The sequence below is a fragment of the Podarcis muralis genome, chromosome 10 (assembly GCF_964188315.1).
Source record: "Podarcis muralis chromosome 10, rPodMur119.hap1.1, whole genome shotgun sequence".
Lineage (NCBI taxonomy): Eukaryota > Metazoa > Chordata > Lepidosauria > Squamata > Lacertidae > Podarcis > Podarcis muralis.
In genome coordinates, this window is record NC_135664.1 from 69951311 (window position 1) to 69975326 (window position 24016).

At 45.4% G+C, this 24016-nt stretch overlaps 1 protein-coding gene across 1 annotated transcript in view; it reads right to left on the reverse strand.

Annotated features, from left to right (window-relative positions):
* The window catches only part of CHCHD3 (coiled-coil-helix-coiled-coil-helix domain containing 3), a 218376-nt gene that overhangs the window by 173522 nt on the left and 20838 nt on the right, over positions 1 to 24016 (reverse strand). Inside the window, exon 3 of the mRNA XM_028745324.2 lies at positions 4251 to 4332. Coding sequence (XP_028601157.2) covers positions 4251 to 4332 — 82 coding nt within the window. The remainder of the gene's footprint in view (positions 1 to 4250; positions 4333 to 24016) is intronic.

The following is a 24016-nucleotide window of genomic DNA, read 5'->3' on the forward strand; positions in this document are numbered from 1 at the left end:
GCAGAGCTAAGCATATGAACTTACCTTATGTTATAAGATCTCTGGCCCATCTAGCACAGTAGTTTAAATGATGATGGGCAGCAAACACCATTGTGCAAGTTAAGCTCCCTGTCAGCTCTTCTGCCAAGCGACTTTTTAGGCTGCGATGCCAAACACCGGACATCAGACCTTGTGCATGCAAATCCCATGTTCTAATACTTAGTGTGGTCGTTCGACACAACTTCAGCATATCCCAAGCCCCAACAGATTAGGCAGAAACCAGTCTGGCTAAGAGTCCAACAAGACTCCTATGATAATAGAGATCATTATGTAGTACAGTCGTACCTCCGTTTACGTAACCCTCTGGTTACGTAAACTTCAGGATGCACGCATGGCAAACCCAGAAGTATTTTACCAGGCTTCACCACACACACATGCACACATGCACAGAAGTGGTCCTCAGGTTGTGGAAACCTCGGGATCCAACTGGACCTCTGAAATGGATCCCGTCCGCAACCGGAGGTACCACTGTACTAGCAGCCAATGCTTCCTCGTTGCAATGCGGCTTGACTTGCCTCTTCCAGCTATTTTATTTACTCCTCATCCTATTGCTGAACTGCCACTTTAGATTCAGACTCCAGGAGTCGGCACCCACCCTCTTTTACAATTACCAAAAATAGGTCCTAATAATGGTGGTGGTGGTGTTGCTGCTGCTGCTCTTGTTATTTATTAAATCTGTATACCATCCTATACCCATAGATCACAACATAAAATTACAATATAAAACCCACAAAACACATAATAAAAATAAGAACAAAAACAAACCAATAATCTGCACTTCCACAACACGTTTTAAAAGGTGCTGGGTGTCAGTCAGCCCAAGGCCTGGTTAAAGAGGAACATATGGTATTTGCCCGGTGCCTAAAGGTGTATAATGAAGGCACCAGCCAAACCTGCCTGGGCAGAGCATTCCACAAGCAGAGAGCCACTGCAGAAAAGATCTGTTCTCGTGTTGCCTCTCGCAGAGGAGCACCCATCTTATTTTTCTAAATGATCCCAACTGGAGGTGGCAGAGGACATAATCCAAATTCATTCAACAGCACCATGAGGTGAGGCTTCAAGCCAGATTCTCTCCCTAGAGTCCTTCCAGGACAGAAGTCTTGTCATCCTTAGGTCCTGGCTGTGGGTATATAAGGACTTGGTTAAGCTCTTGACTCTGCTGGGTCAGCATGTGCCTTTCCTGAGAGTTCCACAGTGTCCTACAAAACTAGAGGCTGTTTCTCTAGAACCTGCCCTTGGTGCCAGTTGTCTGAAACCTGTTACCTACTCTTGAGCTGCGTCAGCTGAAAGAGAGCACCTGTCCTGTCCGATGTAGTGCATGGCTGGTCCCTCAAGCAGGCTAGATGAGGACAGCACCTTCCATTTGCCCAATACACTGAATCTGCCTAATGCTGAAGCATCTTAGTAACAAATCTCAACAAGTACTAGCTCGCTGGTATAAGGACATCTGCCCCTGACTGGTTGAGTGATGCTAAGGAAATTCCCCTCTCTCATAATGCCATTGGAAGGGAAGAATGCAACACTGAGAGGTGAGCAACAGAACCACCAGAACCTCTTGATGTTACTGGAACCGGGAGAAGGGGAATCAAAGCACATAATAAATCGATCCATTTAAAATGCTAGCATTAATTACATTAACACTAACACACAAATACTAAATACATTTCCTTGTAAAAATCAAAAATCAATTAAGACAAGCCACAATATTTCAAAGAGCAGTGTTTTCACCATAACACATTGATTTGCTTTACTACTCAATTCAAAGAGGCACATTTCAGCTGGGTTTTGGGGTTTTTTACAGAACCATTTACACACTAGCATCCAATTATTTACAACATTAAGATAATTTACAGTGTAATCCAATATATTACTCAAAAGTAAGTCCCAAACAGCCCAATGAGGCATACGCCCAGCTAAACCACACCACACGCTTCATTGATTCCCTCCTCCCTTGACAAATTTCAGTCCAGGTACTTTGGGCTATTGGGAAAACTTTTTATATATTTACATGGTTCATAAATTAACGTGACATAGTTTTTACTTTTGTTTGCCTTCCTAAGTCAAACAACATGCTCAGTTCTAAGGCCTGTCTCCTGCCCCTCTAGGCTTATTAGATCTAGAACAGAGAATGCATCTGGCACGATCTAGGGCATAAATAACATTGTCTCAGAGCGAAGGGTGGTTTCCACCAACCTTTAATGAGACAGTGGTAAGACCGAAGTAATCAGTCTTGACTCTGGGTGATGGGGATATCATTCCCTTCCTGGGCTCACTTCCTTGAGTGAGCAGTTGCCAGCCTAATCCAAGCACTATTCGATGAAACTGGATTTCTAAATCCATTTCGTTAAGTTTTGAAGCCTGGCTTTGGCGCAGAAACTGCTTTGGTTTTATTCATTTTAATTTTTTTATTTACAGGCCGTTCAACAACAAAGTGTTCTGAGTGGCTTGCAGCAAGGTTAAAAACTATCAAATGCGTTAAAAAAAATATGGAATGGTCTTTGCCAGGAAGGGAGAGGGGGGATAAGACTCTGTAGGTCTCCCTATACCACGGGTGTCAAACACAAGGCCCGCGGGCCGAATCCAGCCCGCCAGACCTCGTCATGTGGCCCGTGTAGCCGCCACCGGCCGCCAGAGTTCACCTTTTATTCTCGCTTTTTTTTTCTTTCTTTCTTTCTTTCTTTTTTTTGACACAAGAAAGCCGCCTCTTCAGCGCATGCACGGCAGCCTACAAGCCAGAGAACGTCTGCCCTCTAGCGGCACCGGCCGTTCTACACAGGAAACCTCCACTTTACATGTCCTTTACATAGTCCTACAGATACAACCGGCCCTTTGAGGGTGACCAAACTGCTGATGCGGCCCCCGATGAATTTGAGTTTGACACCCCTGCCCTATACCATTCAGCAGTTTTCAAAACAATCAGCCATGGCATCTTTGCTGTTCCAGTTGGAAGACTACTGCCTTGATGACCAATTCCAAAGCGGGGGGGGGGGGGGCTGGGGAGAGTTCTGCTCAACCAGCTAAGCAAGGTGATCCGGACGAGTGCCTGGGTGGGAGAACACTGTGACACACACACACACCCCCCAAAAAAAAGAAGAACCCACACTGAGCTTACTAGAAGTGAAAACTGAGCATAAAGGTAAAGGTAAAGGGACCCCTGACCATTAAGTCCAGTAGTGGACGACTCTGGGGTTGCAGCGCTCATCTTGCTTTAGTGGCTGAGGGAGCCGGCATTTGTCTGCAGACAGTTTCCAAATCATGTGGCCAGCATGATAAAGCCGCTTCTGGCGAACCAGAGCAGTGCACGGAAACGCCGTTTACCTTCCTGCCGTAGCAGTACCTATTTATCTACTTGCACTTTGACGTGCTTTCGAACTGCTAGGTTGGCAGGAGCAGGGACCAAGCAACGGGAGCTCACCCCGTCGCGGGCACTGATTAATTTTTAAACGTAGCTGCTTGGATTTCATTTTATTAATGTATAATTGAAAGCGCTGCACTCTTCTGACCTGTGCCTTCAAGACCTACTAAACATTTATGACTAAAGCCCAACTTCAGCCTTTCAAATGCAAACCCCCCCCTCCAATTTGTAGAAGAGTAAATATTGCTGTTTTTCACCCAAGATACACTATAGTATGCCCATAGCATGTCCAATAGAAAAAGCAACAGCAGTTCCCTTTCCCCAACCTCCATCCCAACACACACAGCATCTCTTTACGTATTTCAAAGCCTAATGTATGTACTCTTCTTCAAAGCAGTTCTACCTGTTCCCCTGCTGTTAGAATTTACCTCTTGATCAATCTGATGAGTTCAGCAACACAAGCCTCCGTTGTTTTTCCTGAGCAATTCCATTGCTAGGCAAACAGTTTACTAGGGCTCAAGAGAGGGTGGGAAATACAAAAACATAAAAGGCAGAACTTTAAACCCTCCCCCCCTTTTAAAAAAAAAGAGCATAACAGCATAGCGCTTCAAGTATGTGAGGTCAGAGAGATGTAGACAGAATGCAAGCCATAGAGAAAAACAACTCTCTACTAATTTATTTTTCTGTTTACCACCATTACACACCAAACAAATAGATGTCTGGTCACACCTTGCTTTAAAAAACATCTTAATTCATCCAGAGACCTCTGATTTCCCCACTTACCACAACACTGCAAGAAGCATGCCTTTAAAACACAAACAGCGAGGACTGAAGATCTACTCCTGACAAAACAAACCTTTTATGGGCTTCAGCATCTCTCCTGGCTTGTTCTAATGCCAGTTCTTCAGCTATTCTTTTCTTCAGGTCTTCCTCATTCACTGGAATTAAGAAGTGGGAAAGGATTAAGTGACATGGATGGGATACAGGTGATGCCAGAATGAAACACATTCAGAACGACCAGATAAAAGAATAGCCAGGAGGATTTGTTCGGTTTTACCATCACATTTTCAACTCATACCAACGTAATCACCAAAGCAGCTATTGCAGGGATGGGGAGCCCCAGGTCTGAGGGCCAAACGTGACTCTCCAGTCCTATCTGAGCCTCAGGAGCTTCCTCAGGTCATACAGCTTGCCTGGGTGGACATGGGATGGGGTGTAGAAACTACCCTACTATGTTGTTGTTGTTGTTTAGTCGTTTAGTCGTGTCCGACTCTTCGTGACCCCATGGACCAGAGCACGCCAGGCACTCCTGTCTTCCACCGCCTCCCGCAGTTTGGTCAGGCTCATGTTTGTAGCTTCGAGAACACTATCCAACCATCTCATCCTCTGTCGTCCCCTTCTCCTTGTGCCCTCCATCTTTCCCTACTATACATAAGTAAAAATTACATTCATTGCTCTGCCCACTGTTGCCTCTGGCATGTTGTGAGCATCTCTAGTGTGTCTCGTACTGTAGCTACGATTCCTGCATTGCAGGGAGTTGGACCAGATAGCCCTTGGGGTCTCCTTCAACTCTACAGTTCTATGTGTCTATGTGGCCCCCAGAAGGTTGCCCAGAAGGGAATGAGGACCCTCAGGCTGAGAAAGGTTCCCCATTCCTGAGCTATTGCAAACTGCTTCTTATAACAGGGCCTCTGACAAAAGACAATGCCTAGAGATGACCTTCTTCGTTTCTTTGCCGAATGTTGGGCAGGGTTGTCTGATGAGCCCCCAATGTTGTCCTCCAGCTCCCATCAGCCCCAGCTAGCATGGACAACCTTCAGGTATAATGAGGCTTGCAGCCCAACAACATCTAGAAGGCATCACTTTGCCCAAGCTGGACAACCCCTCTCAATGCTCATTTCTGGAGTCATTTCGGTTGTTTCGAAAACAGGAAAAGGATGAAAACGTGTCTTCCAAGCTTCCCACTAAGGAAAAACAAATTTTACTTATGCTGCTTCTGAAATGCACCTGCCGCTGTCTCATTTTGAGTTACTTCATCAGAGAGCTTTGCCAAAATCACATGGCTTTAAAAAACTGGTGGGCAGCATAAATGGCACAAACCGTACGCAGATTCCCAAAAACCCCACTAACCCGCTTATAATTTAGGCTGCAGTCCATAAGGATCTTCTTCTGTTCAAACACAACTGTCCTATTGGGATTTGCACAGCCAACACGCCCAGAGGATTGTGCCCTTTGTTTTATCTCTTCTCTGCCCATCTCAAACCCCCCGCAAGCAGATCTCATTCACAGCTGCACTACAAAGGCAGCAAAACATTTTATGCCACAATTGATCATTAGAGTCATCTCGACTCTGGAAAGATACTTCAAGTGTCTGGTTTGGCACCCGACAACAGACATACAATGCATAACAATTAAGGTGTCCACCAACCTATGTATCACAATTTTTTATTGCCCCTGCATGTAAGAATGGATAAAAAAGGCTAATGGACCGTAGAACCAACTTCTGAGGAACAATAAATAAGATTCGGGTATCAGCCAATAAAGACATGGCACTTTTGACCTGAACAATCAATTAGGTTATGCATTGATCAGCTTGATCCTAACAGGGAATAAAAGTGGAGCTGTAGATCATTAAATAGAAATTCTATTAACCCTTGTAAGCAAGATGGTTCCCAAATGAGAAATTGAAGCAAGCTGAGTAAAACCCAATCCTGGAAGGAGGTCACTGTTTGAGAAATAACTCCTGCAATTTTATTTATCTGCCCAAGTGCTTTCAAAAAAGCCAAATAATTTGACTCAAATGGCTGTGTTAAAACACATAGGCAGACAATTCCTATTTAGTTGAGGCGAATAAATTGCGTGCAAATAAACCACTGGAGAATACAGCACAGTATAATTACTCCAAGTTTGGTCAGGTTAAGGTCACCTAGAGAACACACGTTATTGGCAGGGAACCCAGTTTTTCTCCGGGCAAATTCTGAGGTTATACCAGACACTCATGAGATGCATTTGAAGAGTTATGTGTCAAGGAACAGCACAGTAGCTTGTCATTTAGATAGCACCAAGGGCACTTGAGCCACAAAATGAGTGTCCAGTTGAAGAAATACGCCCACCTTGGCATGGGTTGTTTGTTCAGATGAACCTCTGTTCTATGAATGGGGGGGGGGGGGACAAATATGCAGTAGCTAAAGGCAGTACCACATCTATGTGGGATACATATGTGGGTATCTCTGTATCGTGTCCCCTCCCTACCATTTACCAGTGTTTCATCACACTGAGTATTTCCCAGCCTCCATCAAGAATATGAAGCAACATGAGGTAAGCACACAATGATGCTGCCGCAATGCAGGTTAAGTGATGCCACACATTGCAGGAGAAGAGAGAACTCAACATGGACTTCCCTTTTGACAGAAGACACATGGCTTGTACCAATGGGTACCTAGCAGACATGATCCAATTCCTCCCTTGTATGTTCATTAAACACGAGTAGATTCATTTGAACATAATTTCCCAACCTTGGGCTCCCAGTTGTTGACAAACTAAAACTCCCACCATGCCAAACCATCTGACATGCTGGCTGGGGTTGATGGGAGTTGTAGCACATTTCCGAGCACAATTCAAAGTGTTGGTGCTGACCTTTAAAGCCATAAATGGCCTCAGCCCTGTATACCTGAAAGAGCATCTCCACCCCCATCGTTCTGCCCGGACACTGAGGTCCAGCACCGAGGGCCTTCTGACGGTTCCCTCACTGTGAGAAATGAGGCTACAGGGAACCAGGCAAAGGGCCTTCTTGGTAGTGGCACCTGCCCTGTGGAATGCCCTCCCATCAGATGTCAAGGAGATGAGTAACTATACAATCTTTTGAAGACATCTGATGGCAGCCCTGCATACAGAGGATTATAATGTTTAATGTTTTATTATGTTTTTGTATATGCTGGAAGCTGCCGAGAGTGTCTGGGGCAAAACAGTAAGATGGGCGGTGTACAAATGTTGTTGTTGTCATTGTTGGTTAAGGTGACTTTTTGGAATCCAAAAACTATGACCAAATCATGTAGCAGATGAGATACAACCAGGAGTTCTCTACGCCTTAGGCTGTCACCACCAAAAGGACAGATAAGGGGTGGGTGGGAGGAAGAGTGTCTTTTAGTGGCTCAGATGTTAATGCATTATTTATTTATTTCATAAAATGTATGCACAACTTGATTGTAAAAAATAAAATAAAAATCAAAGTGGCTTACGAAAGAGTTTTGCCAGAACCAATGTCCATTTTCAGCCATCATCAGGCAAAGAGTGGATTGTGATGGTTTTTAAGCTGCCGTTCAAGAGCCTGAAGTTGATAGAAAATGTGGTATTTCTAGGCCTGCCCTAGACCTCCTACATAAATCAAGTTAGCCAATGTGGTTCTTAGAATCGCTTGCCTCCAGGATAATGTGTTATTCTGCTCCAGATCTCCACACTTCCAAACAACCAGCGCAGCACTCAAACCCCCAACAGCTGACTGAACCAACAAGTACACACAAGGCAATTTCTCTGTGGAAGTACATTACAACATTGTAAGACCTTCTGAAATGAAGTGACTATATGGTTAACACAGCCAGCTAATTTGCTCATTTAATTCAAGTATAAAATGGACTTGATTCTGATCTATCACAGACTAGAGAGCTTTACTGCAGTCCCAAGTAATTTGGATGAGAAAGTTCATTAAAATACTAGAGTTACAACACACCTGAACAGTTTGTCACATCTAGTGCATTATAATTCTTCAAGCATGTGAACGAAAGAGGGGATGAAAGAACACCTGCTGACATTATTTTGTTTGGTCTTTAAAGGAGACTTTAAGAAAAATTCCCTCACAAGCAGCTATTAAAGCAAACCAGTAGTCTCAAGGTGAGAGGCAGGGCATTGTCACAAGCGAGACATATGCAAATCCAGACTGAAAAGCAAAGAGCAATGGAGAAAAATGTATCCATAAAGAAGGCAGACACAAAGCTAGGGGAGACACAAGCACCTTCTTAAAATAATTACAACTAGATCAGGCATAGGAAAACTCCGGGCCCCCAGATGTTTTGGACTACAATTCCCATCATCTCTGACAACTGGTCCTGTTAGCTAGGGATGATGGGAACTTTAGTCCAAAACATCTGGAGGGCCGGAATTTGCCTATGCCTGAACTAGATATTAGGCCTGGATGATATATTGATATATCGCCCGGGAGCAGTACGAGGAGCAGACTGCGATGTCCGTTTCACTTTGTAGCGGTACAGTATATCGCTGATGAAACTGCCACATCTCCTGAGTCCCTCTGCTGGCAGCGTCAACAGCAGGGGTTGGCAAAGTTTTTGTGGCTTGGGCCGGTTCACGGTCCCGCAGACGCCGTGGTGGGCCGGAGTGTGTGCGCACACACATATGCGCAAATGCTATTTCTGACGCTCCTTTCGGAACAGAGGAGGCGTGCACAGCTTCCCATTGGCTGCAGGACCTTCCTGCAGCCAATGGGAAGCCAGCCAGCGTCACGGAAGGAGGTACCCGCTCTGCGCGGCGCACGGGAGCTGACCGAGTGGGCGGCAGGGGTCCCTGAGCAGGCGGCGGGGGTCCATGGGCCGGTTAAACGACCCCCATAGGCCACTTGTGACCCATGGGCCTTAGGTTGCCAACCCCGATCTACTCAGTGTTGGTTTGGATAGGTGTGAAGTTTGAAGTCCATATGGTGATATAGGTTTCATATTCAGGTAGGTAGCCGTGTTGGTCTGACACAGTCGAAATAAATTAAAAAATTGTCCAGTGCATGCACATGAACACTTATACCCAGAACAAACTTAGTTGGTCTCTAAGGTGCTACTGGGCAACTTATTTATTTATTTTTTAATAGATTTCATAATTTTTGACCTGGCAATACATCAGGAATCATAATGTGTATTTGGATTGGGCAATATCAGGAGTGGTTTTACCACTGCTTCCTTCGAGCTGCCAGCAGGGACCACCCCCTCTCAAGAAGGCATTAATCACCTCCCTGGTCCAGCCAGCTGTCCCCTCACTGTTATTTTTTATGAGCCAAGAGGGACAAAGGTCCAGAGCATGGGTAGACAAACTAAGGCCCTGGGGCCTGATCCAGCCCAATCGCCTTCTCAATCCGACCTGGGGGTGGTCCGGGAATCAGCGTGTTTTTACATGAGTAGAATGTGTCGTTTTATTTAAAATGCATCTCTGGGTTATTTGTGGGGCATAGGAATTCATTCATTATTACTTTTTCAAAATATAGTCCGGCCCCCCACAAGGTCTGAGGGACAGGGGACTGACCCCTGAAAAAGTTTGCTGACCCCTGGGTCCAGAGCATAGGTCCTTGACCGATCCAAGCACCTTATCCACATCTTCAAGCCTTACTAACTGAAACCCATCCAATATAATAGGAGTAGACAGTGCTCTGGAGATCTCTCAAGATTCATCTGCTGTAACAGTGGAAAAGGCTGGCTTGATCTAAGCAGTCTTTCGAAATTAACCCGTGGTATCACCTGAGGGCAAACTCCATTTTCCCCCAGTCCTGCAGGAGATCAACTCCATTTGCTTCCACACAGCCATTCAAAAATACGTGCTGCCCTGCATTGTAATCAGAATTCCATTCAGTGAAATCAGCCACTGACAATCTTTTCTACTTTTGTGTTTTAGTTCATTCTAAACAGGGTCTGCAGCTGTTTGGTCTATCCCCATGGAACAACCACAACAAAAACCCTCAAAAGCAATTCTATCACCTGAATTGCACTGACATACATTTGTATTTGAATAATATTCTCTCTTATAAATAATAATTGATTGCAATGGTTTTGAATGCCTTTGTTTCATATGAGCTGATTGGCATTTTGTAAATAGCACAAGACTGATATGGTCCCACTAATAAATAAAAGCAGCACCTTTGGGGGGGGGGGAGGATTACTATTAGTCAGTTGATCAACCTTTGTTTGACTGGTCAAATGACCAACTTTAATTCAAAAAGATCAGCGTGCAGGCGATGTACAGTTTGTTTTATATATCTCTCTCACTGCAGACTTGCTACCTGAAATGACAAACATCTGCACTGGAGGCAATGCAGTGAGTGCGGGAGACAGAAATGAAAGACTTAACATGCTAATAGTCATAAATAATGAGAAAAGGACAGACTTACAGCTTGATGACCTGAAACACTGACACCACAAAGCAAAGATTTTATTATATTTTACTGCTCCCTTGCAGTTGACCTTTCCTCCGCCTCCTGTTTATACAATACGCAAGTCATCTTCCATTCATTATTGGGCTTCCTAACAAGCTCTCCAGCGCAGGCCATAGCTAAGTTCCATCAACACACCTAGAAGGGAAGGGAAGCTGGCCGTGACAAGAGCAGCTAACAGGGCAGTAAGAGCAGAGCTGGAAACCAGAGCCTGGGGGATGCAGAAGGTATTTGCAATGCTCATCATCAAAGGGCACTTTCACAAGGGACACGGAAAAGGCTTTTTAGTACCAAATGTCTCACTCTGGAATGTTTAGGGGAAGAGAGGAAAGCCATTTTAAAATTATTATTATTTTTTTTAATATCTTTATTGTCATTGCCCCCTCTCGGGGACAACGAAATTACTTAAATTAAACACATGCTCTAGCCGTGGTGGCTCTTTTGCATGTGGAAAATTCAAACATGAACTTTATTTTTTATATAAATTTTTATTAGTTTTTTTAACATACCATTTTCAACAATAATTAAAGATATTTTTACATCTTGTTCAATTTTTTGACTTCCATCAGTCCTGCCTGAAAATTTTCCAATCTAATCACTTAGTACACATTTCTTATTTTCCGTTACATTTAAAACTCATAACCAATATCTCTATTCGTTGTCTACCTTGTAGCACTTCATATATTCCTCCTTACAAAACTTCTCGTAGTCCTACTAGCATAATTTGTTGGTTACAGTTGCTCTTCAAATAATTCATATACTTCTTCCAATCTTCTGTAAATCTCTGGTCCCGCAGGTTTTGAATCGTTCCTGTCATTTTATCCAATTCTGCATAGTCCATTATTTTCGTCTGCTATTCTTCTTTCATCGGATCTAACATGGACTTTGGAGCCACTTGTTTAAGTGTCTAAAATCTTAGTCTAAAAGCCAGCTGACTACAGCAACAATAAGTCAACTCACTACACCTAACAAGGCAGGGTTTTGTCAATGAGAACTCATGCCATACTTGGTTTGGTCCAAGCCTATCCAACTTGGAACCCAAACAGAATGGGCCACCACCAACCTGCGAAGCACTCAGAACCACACACAGACAGACCTACAACCTAGGACAGAGGTTTTCAGCCTTTTGGAGTCCATGGCTCCCTTGGCCAACTACGTATAGTCTTTCTGCATTAACTGTGTGGGGCTCAGTAGCTCAGTTCTGCCACCCCTTTTTCAAACAGCCTCCATTGTGGAGTGTTTCCTCAGCCTCCTCTCGTTGGGAGTCCACCGGGCTGCAGCCACCACTGCTCCTGGTCTCAGAGCCACCCCCACACCCCAAAGAGAGATGCCTCCTCCCCCTGATCCACAGGGACCAATGAAGAGGATGACCCCAGCCTTTGCAGCCCAATGGGAATGGGCTGAAGGTGAACGTGAGGCCACCATCTTACTCACCTTGGGAGGCAGCAGTGGCAGCAGCAGACACCGCCAGGCCTGCATGGTGGAAAGGCTCCCCTTTGGCTCTGGGCACTCAGCTCCCAGGCAGGCCTTGCACACAGCAAGCACAAGAAACGTCAGTGCAATGCCTGCCTACCCGGCCTCCCACTAGTCTGTCCATTCCTAACAGCAAGGGCTGGTGGAGTGGCTGGCTGGGCTCCCTCGCCTGCTTGCTTGCTTACTCCAAGGCTGCCTCAGCTCCTGGCACCCAGCACCCCCTGGCCAACCCCAGAGGCACCATTCGCCTCCTAAGCTTGTAGCCAGGGCTGCTGCAACAAACAGGCACACAAACTTTTGGGAGGCAGAGATGGGAGAGGGCATCAGAGGAGGGAGGGAAGGAAAGAGGGACAGAGGCCAGTGTTGCCCGCAGCACTCCTGACCATCATTCAAGGCACCCCAGGGTGCCACGGCACACTGGTTAAAAACCACTGACCTAGGAGGTTAGAGGTGCGAATGGTTTGGGTGAGACACAGAGGTCAAATGGAAGAAACGTTTCTGTAATACAGGAAGTGGGGAACTGAAATATGGCTGATGGACCTGCTTTGGACAAGGAAATGGGTCTTTTGAGTTTCACTCTTCAGGGCAGACATTTTCCTTTCTTTCAGTGTTCACCTAAAGAAGGATGGGGAGCCTACGTACCTCCCAGATGTTGCTGGACTACAACTCTCATCATCCCTAACCATTGGCTATGCTGCCTGGGGCTGCTGGCAATTGGAGTCCAACCACACCTGGAAGGCCACAGGTTCCCCGTCCCTGACCCAAACACTTTAAAATGTGAAGTGGCCCTGAACTTAAGATGATTCTCTTCTGCGTAAGCCACACTTCAATAAAATTCCCAAGGTAGCTGCATATCCCATGCCACTCCCACCCAGAATCGTTCATCGTTCTCAATTCAACAATGCAAGGTTTTAAAAATCTGTCCATTATGCACAACTGGACTGCAGCATGTGAAGCATTCTGCAGTTTAGCCAAGAAGAGCGGAATGACTTCCTCACTATACAGCCTGTCATGAAAAATAATACAGTGGTACCTTGGAATAGGGCAAGAAGTGGAAATAGGCAATTGACTGCAAAAGAGTACAGTGGTACCTCAGGTTAAGTACTTAATTCGTTCCAGAGGTCTGTACTTAACCTGAAACTGTTCTTAACCTGAAGCACCACTTTAGCTAATGGGGCCTCCTGCTGCTGCCACGCAGCCGGAGCACGATTTCTGCTCTCATCCTGAAGCAAAGTTCTTAACCTGAAGCACTATTTCTGGGTTGGCAGAGTCTGTAACCTGAAGCGTATGTAACCCGAGGTACCACTGTAACCCCCAATTTTTTAAGGAGACATACGCAAGTCACCAAATAATAAAGGCATTATATTTAAAATCATCCCCAGGCACAGCAAGATTAACAAGCCTGTCTCTGTCGCCACAACTGGAAATAAGCCTCTGTTTTAGGAATCAAACAGCCTTTCCTTGTTCTAAGAAAAAAGGAATCCCGCAGAGGCATTCAGGAAACCTAACAGTTTGTATACCAAGGTAAGAATTTCAGGGGAGGAAATGCAACAGCCCGTGGGGAAGGCATGCCTGAGTCACTTCTGAGAGTGACCTTGTTACACGCTTTCTAGATTTCTGCATTTCTGAGCAACAGGTCAGCTCACTGGAGGACGGTTGTCAAGAACGCTGTTCCTGGATTCTTTTTCAAAGGAAACAAAGGCAAAACCTACCCTCAGAATCACACAGGAGCATATTGATTCAAAAAAGGGGGCGGAGAGAGAGAGAGAACTAAAATAATGATGTGCAGCTGAGAGGGAGGAATCTCCTGGCAATCTCACTGTAACTGGAAAATGCAGAGGCAGATGTTCCTTGATATGTCCAATGCTACTTATGGGCTGCTATTAAGGACAGTCACTCAGTTTCATTGCTCCTAGCTGTGCCCACTGACAACAGACCCAGACTGCGGCGGTTGGGCAGGGAAAGGAGAGGACAAGCACAACTACTCCAAGGGAACGATGGCCACCATTTTTTTAATGTCCAGTTATTATCAGGGAGGCAATGCAATTCACTTAGTAAAGGCCACTTTGTGCTTTTTCAACAAGGCTGTTATGGCAGAGGTGGGGAACCTCAGGCACAGGGCCAAATGTGGCAGCTCCAGGCCTCTCCAGCTGGCCCTTGGGACCCGTGTATGTCTTATATATTGCATGCATGTGTTGGCTTTTCAAGCTATCACCCTTTCCATGGAGACTTTCACGCAATCCTTTGATCCCCTTGTCCCCTTATAAAGCTAAGAGCAAGTACATCTGGAGTTGCCAACATGAGGACTTCCTCTAGTGCCTCTGAACACCCGCATCACGCACTGACACCTTCGTTTTCCTTCCATCTCCCCCTTGCCTCCTCTGAATTTTAGACTGTATGCTCCTAGAGGCAGGATTGGGTCTTTCTGTTGCTACTCTGTAGAGCATGGTACATATGGAAGATATAAGGGATGCCTGCTCATTGCAGTTAGTGACCAATTTATGAAAATATAGATTAGTGTATATATGGCGCTCCATGTCCTTCTAGCTGTACTCTCAAAGCATGAAACTTGATAGCACTGTTAACATTGGATAATGTCTTTATAGAAACTTCTAAATGCCTTAAGATGAGCCCTCGTAATATATTCACTTCCCCCCACGAGGCACGAAATCTCTTTTCAATAGCTACTTGACCATATGTCAATTTACTGTCAGAATGCCCTTCTCTTTTCGGAAAACTTTTGCAAATAAGGAGGCAAATGTTCCCTTACCACCAATTGCTGTGACTTGCATTCCCTTAAATCCATTATAGTACAAGCGATTCCCTCCTGCGTAAACGCAAAGCTGGAAGTGCATTAGTATAGCTGTTTGTAAGGCTTTTAACACAACAATAGGCTGGAGTATTGGAATTTTAAAACTTTCATATTAAATAACGATGCAACGGATGGTGATGTGAAGGATTTACAATGCTGCTTTCAGTGAGATAACACGAACACAGCACTGTGCTATTTCCCCCCCGCCCCCCTGCTCTGACCAGAGCAATTCACAAATTCCTTAAGAAGCTATTCAGCCTAACAACAGAAGGAATTTATTGGGTGACCCATTTTATTTCCTTTCAACCTCACTGAAATCATACCTAAAAATGAATGGAAGGGGGGAGAATTGAGCCAGGACTCCTTAGTATTTATTTTCAGCAATTCACGAAATGCTATTCTGTTGTAAAAAGTGTATCTTGAAGTATTGATTCCCAAACAGGCAACAGTTAAGCTAAGGCATGCTTGAGCAAAAAGCAAGCCCCGCTGAGTTTGGTGGGGTTTAATTTCTAGCAACTGAGCTTAGGACTGAAGCCTTGATTCTTTGCATAAGTGCATAAGTACAGCATGCCCTAAGAATTCAATACACCAGGTGTAAACTACTCCTTTATGCATTGACTACTAGTTAAGGTAAATTGGGAGGGGTTTTTTTGGTTAGCGCATTTTTCAAGTTCAAACATGGCGTTAAAAGTCCCCAGATTTGCAATCCAGGGAAATAATTTCAGTTCCGTAATGCAAAGGTAAAGGGACCCCTGACCATTAGGTCCAGTCATGACCAACTCTGGGGTTGGGGCGCTCATCTCGCTTTATTGGCCGAGGGAGCTGGCATACAGCTTCAGGGTCATGTGGCCAGCAGGACTAAGCTGCTTCTGGTGAACCAGAGCAGCACACGGAAATGCCGTTTACCTTCCCGCCGGAGCGGTACCTATTTATCTACTTGCACTTTGACGTGCTTTCGAACTGCTCGGTTGGCAGGAGCAGGGATCGAGCAACAGGAGCTCACCCCGTCATGGGGATTCGAACCGCCGACCTTCTGATCAGCAAGTCCTAGGCTCTGTGGTTTAACCCACAGCGCCATCCGTGTCCCCAATGCAAAGGTACCAGGCAGAAAAAGATGTTGCTGCTGTTGAGAAAGTGGGGCCCACAAGTTTCCCCAAGGGCAAGCACTGAATGAAACAGATCCGGGTGTTCCATTTCCCTCCCTACAGTCTACCTACCAGATTGCTGCCCGTTCCCACACACCCTCATGGTTGCTCCAACTTCCTTTCAGTTCAGAGAGCCAGTGTGGTGTAGTGGTTAAGAGCGGTAGTCTCGTAATCTGGGGAACCGGGTTTGCGTCTCCGCTCCTCCACATGCTGTGTGAGCTTGGGCTAGTCACACTTCTTTGAAGTCTCTCAGCCCCACTCACCTCACAGAGTGTTTGTTGTGGGGGAGGAAGGGGGAGGAGAATGTTAGCCGCTTTGAGATTCCTTCAGGTAGTGATAAAGCGGGGTATCAAATCCAAACTCTTCTCTTCTTCTTCTTCTGCTCAGATCCTCTGGGTCAGGGCCCTCCAAGGTGGAGACCAAGTCCCAACTAGTCCAACCCCCTGCAATGCAGGAATAGGAAGCTGTCCTGTATGGGGATCGAACCTGCAACCTCGGTGCTAACAGCACCACACTCTAACCAACTGAGCTATCCAGGAGGGGCCATAATAACTCTAATGAACAGGGAGTCCCAGACTGCAGGAAAGGCGGGATAGAATAGGAATCGGAATAATAAAATATCCCTTGGAAATGGGAGGGCAACACCAGGTTAAAGCTGTGAACCGCCCAGAGACCTCTGGGTATAAAGCAGTATATAAATTCAATAAATAATAATAATAAGGCAGGAATGTGGAAGCTGTCTCCATTCAGATCTTGTTGGACTACAATTCTCCTCAGCTCCAGGCAGCATGGTCAGGGATGACTAAAACTGCGCCCTGCTCCTGAAAACTCCAGTCTGGATGTGCTTCTAATGAATGCTGGGTTGAAGGTTAACAAGGCAAGCATCCTCCAGGAGTTGCTTTGCAAGAGGCTACTGACCATTAACAAAGACAGGCTGCATATTACTGCAGCACTTCTGTCCCAGGGGCTCCCAGGTCAGAAATCAGCTTTGTTGGAATCAAACCAGAAATCAGTGCCGGGGGGCGGGGGAAATGCACAGATTTGTATTACTCTTTAAGGAACTTATCCAACCTCATACCACTGTCTTATTAGGTGTGGCCACAATGGTAGACAACAGATTTAGCCTAGTATAAAGCATAAGGAACTAAGATCATGGCCACTGGTCACATTACCTCCTGGCAAATAGAAGGGGAAGAAATAGAGGCAGTGAGAGATTTTACTTTCTTGGGTTCCATGATCACTGCAGATGGTGACAGCAGTCACAAAATTAAAAGACGCCTGCTTCTTGGGAGAAAAGCAATGACAAACCTAGACAGCATCTTAAAAAGCAGAGACATCACCTTGCCAACAAAGGTCCGTCTAGTTAAAGTTATGGTTTTCCCAGTAGTGATGTATGGAAGAGAGAGCTGGACCATAAAGAAGGCTGATCGCCAAAGAATGGTTGCTTTTAAATTATGGTGCTGGAGGAGACTCTGGAGAGTCCCATGCCCTGCAAGAAGCTCAAACCGATCCATTCTGAAGGAAATCAGCCCCGAGTGCTCACTGGAAGGACAGATCCTGAAGCTGAAGCTCCAATACTTTGGCCACCTCATGAGAAGAGAAGACTCCCTGCAAAAGACCCTGGTGTTGGGAAAGATGGAGGGCACAAGGAGAAAGGACAGAGGACGAGATGGTTGGACAGTGCTCTCCGAAGCTACCAGCATGAGTTTGACTGAACTGCGGGAGGCAGTGGAAGACAGGACTCCCTGGGAAAGACCCTGGTGTTGGGAAAGATGGAGGGCACAAGGAGAAGGGGATGACAGAGGACGAGATGGTTGGACAGTGTTTTCGAAGCTGCCAGCATGAGTTTGACCAAACTGCGGGAGGCAGTGGAAGACAGGAGTACCTGGCGTGCTCTGGTCCATGGGGTCACAAAGAGTCGGACATGACTAAACGACTAAACAACAATAAAGGGAAAGCGGGACATTCCTGGATCAAATGAGAAACTGGGACGGCTTCTCTAAATCAGGGGTGTCCCAGGAAAATAGGGACACTTGGAGATCCTGCAATAAAACGGTCACTGAAAAACTCACAATAACAGCCCTTCCCCCCCCCCCCATTTTTGCAATAGGCTGTTTTTCTATACTGTACACACCCATCTCTAAATTCCATCCAGGGAAGCAACATGAGTTTGACCAAACTGCGGGAGGCAGTGGAAGGCAGGAGTGCCTGGCGTGCTCTGGTCCAGGGGGTCATGAAGAGTCAGACACGACTAAACAACAAAGCATAAGGAAAGCCTGCTGGATCAGGTCAATGGCCCATCTAGTACAGCATCTTGTTCTCATAGTGTTCTCATAGATGCCTGTGGGAAACCCGCAAGCAACTGGTATTAAGAGGTATACTGTCTCCGTGGAGGAAGAACTTAGCCATCACGACTAACAGCCATTCATAGCCTTTTCCACCATTAATTTATCCATCCTCCTGATGCCATTCAAGTTGGTGGCCATCACTGCCTCCTGTCGGAGGAAGTTCCACCGTTCAACTATCAAATGTCACCCAACTCATCAGAAGCTGAGTCGTTGGCACCAGCCATCACTTAGTTCCTCAGAACCCAAAGCTGACTCCTTTGAAAACTATTTCCACTTGGCAGTAATCACATGAAACTGGAAGACTGTGAATCACAGAATTATAGGGTTGGAAGGAACACAACCAGTCACCTTTTCCAACTCTCTGAAATGCAAGAAAGGCACGTCTCCATCAACCAGATTGGGACCAAACAGCCTGAAAGTGAGTAGCCAATTCCAATTGTTGGTCATCCCATTGGGTAATTACATAACTTTAATGTAACTGAATTTTCTTCTTTTCCTCTTCCTGTTCATTCTTCCATCTATCAGACATTCTGGCACGACCCTATTTTATTTTTGCATGCCACTTAGTTGAATTTTAGGGGACGGGGAACAGGGCCAAACCAGCGGACTTGGTCTTTTGGAGTTATACTGGGAGCCCCATACTAAGACAGAATTATATCTCCCTTCCTGTGCATAGACTATCTATTACTCAATAAAGGCCAACACTAAAATCAATACTGAGGTGGGTTTATTAATTGAACAAGTCATTAATTGGGTTCTGAAGAACAACTAAAGTCAAGGTATAACAAAAGGAGAGGAGTAGCCACACATTCTTAAGAGCTGGACGGCTACTGATAAGCAACCATTTTTGAGTAGAGGGGATGTTAAAAGCAGACTAGAATGTAAAACACACACACAAAGGATTTCCTATTTGTCATTCTAAATGAAAAGTTAATTTCATGTGTAATCACTTAAAAATGTAAAAGGCTTAATGAGCTATAAATAATGAAATCAGCCTACTGTATCTACATATAGTTGCAGGCAGTGGACTAACACAACCCCGTGTATGCACCAGTTTATCTACAATACCCAAGTACAAGAAGAGAAGTTAATTACAACTGTCTGACAGATTTAATATAACCTGAACTTAATTTTGGCATCTTAATTTCCTTTCAAGCTGTCAAGCTATTCTATTGAAATATAATCTAGCTTCCTATCTGCAAAAATGCAGTTTAATTTTTTCTAAAGGCTTTGCCGCCCTTTTCATAAACATCTTTCACAAGATGCTTCACCTCAAAAGCTCGGTGTTATCTTCATCAAGGGAGAGGGGAGGAAATCACAGGGTTTCATAAGTTTCAGCTATCTTCTCAGTTTGACATCTAAGGCTTGTGAAGTTTTCAAGGGAGACCAGAGCATTGAAAAGCCTCCTAGAGAACAGGTTTCTAAGAAAGCCAAAGGAATTTGGAGCCAAACATTTGCATGTATTGCCAGAAGCGCTCCAAGAGTAAACTAGTTTTAAGTGTTGCATCTCAGGGCACAAGGCAAACCAGGAGCAAGATTTACACTGGCTTGCCCAAGGTAAAACATCCCTCATCTAACAGATCAACAGCAGGCCACTCTGCAGCCTCTCCCTGTCTTCTGCATCTAAATCCCTCCAGCTCTTCTCCCAACCACTAACTATAATAAGGAGCCATGTCTGCACTGCCTTCTTCTGCTGTTATTATTATATGCCATTATGCAAAGATGAGAGGGACGGGAGTGGTGCTTTGGGTTAAACCACAGAGCCTAGGACTTGCCAATCAGAAAGTCGGCGGTTCGAATCCCCGCAACGGGGTGAGCTCCCATTGCTCGGTCCCTGCTCCTGCCAACCTAGCAGTTCGAAAGCACGTCAAAGTGCAAGTAGATAAATAGGTACCGCTCCAGGCGGGAAGGTAAGCGGCATTTCCGTGTGCTGCTCTGGTTCGCCATAAACGGCTTAGTCATGCTGGCCACATGACCCAGAAGCTGTACGCCGGCTCCCTCAGCCAGTAAAGCGAGATGAGCGCCGCAGCCCCAGAGTCGGCCACGACTGAACCTAATGGTCAGGGGTCCCTTTACGTTTACTATGCAAAGATGCATCCAGTTTATACCGTGGTGTGGTGGTGAGGGTTTTTGTTTGTTTGCTTGCTTGCTTCAGTTTATTGTAATATGTATGTTGCTGTAAACATTCTGAAGATTTAAAAAAAAAAATTCTTTTCCCCAAGCCATTCTAGGCGGCTTCCAACGGATATAAAAGCATAATAAAACACCAAACATTAACAACTTCCCTAAACAGGGCTGCCTTCCGATGTCTTCCAAAAGTCAGATAGTCGTTTATCTCCTTGACATCTGGTGGGAGGGCATTCCACAGGGTGGGAACCACAACCGAGAAGGCCCTCTGCCTGGTTCCCTGTAACTTCACTTCTCCCAGTGAGGGAACTGCCAGAAGACCCTTGGAGTTGGACCTCAGTGTCTGGGCTGAACGACGGGGGTGGAGACACCACTATTATTTTTCTTACATACTGTTTCAAATGAGCTCAGCAGGTGTTTCATTCTGGAAGCAGAGAACTGTTTTACATCAGACGCTCATTCCTAAGCTCCCACAAAGAAAATATCGGCAGCTTGATCTGAATCTTATTTAAGCTCTTACCAAAAATCCACGTAGACATGTCATGCCTTACAAGTGTCCAGCTCTCTGTGGTGTCTTCAAGCAGTTGGAGGAGCTAGGTAGTCGGGATATAAGCCCTGGCCCAGCAATGCTGCATTTGGCCAGCTAAAGGGCAGTCCGTTTTTTCCGCAGCCATTAGCAATGGGGTTTCAAGCTGTGGGAACTGCTTTGGGAAAGCCCATCAGAGCTCTCCTGATCCTCCAAGGAGTCTGTGGACTAGTCATTTAGGGCGGAAATGGTGTCTCCTCGGTCCAAGAGATGTGAGGGGGCTCTGGTACAAACGGATTCACAATGGAAGGACTGGGGAGCAGCTCTAACTCCTCCTGGAAACTGCTGTTGAAGGAGGAGTCTTCATCTGAGGGACGTGGGTGGCGCTGTGGTCTAAACCAGTGTTTCCCAACCTTGTGCCTCCAGCTGTTTTTGGACTACAATTCCCATCATCCCTTGCCACTGGTCTTGCTAGTCAGGGATGATGGGAGTTGTAGTTCAAAAACAGCTGGAGGCACAAGGTTGGGAAACACTGGTCTAAACTACTGAGCCTCTTGAGCTCCCGTTGCCCTGTCTCAGCTTCTGCCAACCTAGCAGTTTGAAAGCACGCCAGTACAAGTAGATAAATAGCTACTGCTGTGGTGAGAAGGTAAACAGCATTTCCATGCGCTCCAGTTTCCATCACAGTGTTCCATTGCGCCAGAAGCGGTTTAGTCATGCTGGCCACATGACCTGGAAATCTGTCTGTGGACAAACACCGGTTCCCTCGGCCTGAAAACGAGAGGCGCATCACAACCCCATAGTCACCTTTGACTGGACTTAACGGTCCAGGGGTCCTTGACCTTAATCTACATCTGAGGATTCCTGGTCCAGGACCATAACATCAGGTTGCAACACCAGGCCGGGTCCCCAAGCCACCTCTGATGGAACAAGGCACGCTGCCTCATTTTACAGCCCTGTTTTTACCTTAAACCTTCTGAGGTCCTAAGTTTAAGTAAAGCCACCCTTCATTTTGATGCCAGGAATTCTATTTCGGGAACAGAGAATCCACATTTACATACTCACTGTCCGAATCTAGAAACTGCTATGTTACAATGGTAGTTCTCAGGACACCATTTGACAAGTGTAGAGTAGCCTCAAGAAACAAGATGCTGCCATAGCAGGTAAAACATCCAAATACTAATGCAAGGTGTGGGGGAAAAACATTAATATTCAGGAGATGCTTATTAAGGGTCTTGTTAAAAGACAGCCGCAGCATTTTTCCACCATCATCTTGCTAACACCCTGTAAAAATTGTAAATTCCACTTCCATAAATAGCAAGAGGGAATTCTGCCCTCCAGGATATCCCTCAAATATAAGCCAAGAAGGCATGAGTGATCTGTCAGTCAACATAGGAAGCAGAATCTTTATACATTATTCTGAAAATTAATATGCTGCCTTATAGCCCAGAAAGAGAGATCCTCAGGTTAGCTTACAAAGAGTTAAGACGTATATTACAAAAACTGTTCCATGGTCACACCAGGGTGTGACAGACTGGTAAGTGTGACAAAAGGTTGGGAACTGGTTTTTACATATATAGATAAGAATAAAAGCCAATACCTCCTAGATTATCTCTGCTCTCAGAGCAATAGGCAGTGGTGGTTGGGGCTCTGGAGTCATTCAAAGCTCCAGTTTTCTTAGACTGTCTCCATCTTGAGTGGCAGGTAGCCACAAGAAATAACTCACCACCAGACATCAAGCCCTTTTTATAGGCAGCTGCTCAGGTTACAACCAAATTGCAAAATCACATTTTAAATCTGTTTTTAATTAATCCATTAACCACAGCAATTAAACTGATTAATGCTTTCAAGATCTACCGTGCTTTTTTTTTTTTAACTTGGCTGCACGTTTTCAAATTTCAGGAAGCTTTTAGTAAGAAGGGATACTTTTCTTTCTTTCTTTTAAAGAGCTGGACCCATGCACACCATTTGGAGGTGGGGGAGAATCATAGAATTGTTGAGCTGGAAGGGCCCCTTTAGGCCATCTAAGTCCAACACCCTGCAATGCAGGAATCTCAGACTGATAAATAAAACAAAGGAAGTAGCAGCATGTGCCTATTGTTCATCCAAAATGAGATTTTGCTTTAAGAGGATTGTTCGCTTTTATTGGATGAAGCACTTGTGGTCGAATTGAGAGGAAACTCCACAACAGACCCTTAGCCTGTTTAATTTGACAGCCGACATAAAGCTTCAGTAGGACTGCAAGAAGATCAAACCTCTCCATTCTCAAGGAAATCAGCCCCGAATGCTCACTGGAAGGACAGATCCTGAAGCTGAGGCTCCAATACTTTGGCCACCTCATGAGAAGAGAAGACTCCCTGGAGAAGACACTGATGCTGGGAAAGATGGAGGGCACAAGGAGAAGGGGACGACAGAGGACGAGATGGTTGGACAGTGTTCTCGAAGCTACCAACATGAGTTTGACCAAACTGCAGGAGGCAGTGGAAGACAGAAGTGCCTGGTGTGCTCTGGTCCAGGGGGGTCACGAAGAGTCGGACATGACTAAATGACTAAAGAACAACAAGACTTGTCAGTAGCACACAGGTGCAGGTGGAAGATTATAAAGCAGACAGCAGATCCATGGCTCTGAATTGTTTTTAATATTACATTAAAGATGTTCTGAACAGCAGAGAGCTCAGCGCTGAAAGCAAGCGTTTCCTGCAATAGTTTAGAGGCCTCATGATGACCCCAAGATGAATGGTGGGTCCCTCACTGCTCCTTTCACCTTGGGTGTCTGTGTACCCAGAACTCCCAGCCAGATGAGTGGGGTATAAATAATAAAATTATATTATTGTTAAACAGGTGGGCTGTTAATCTGAGCATAATGACACTTCCCCTCTTGTTTCACAATGGCCTTGTTTTAGCAATGGCCCTGCAAGCGCTTACCACCTGAGACCACTACTAGGAAGAATGGTGTTTTCTTCATAAAATGTATATATAGTAATAGTAGTAGT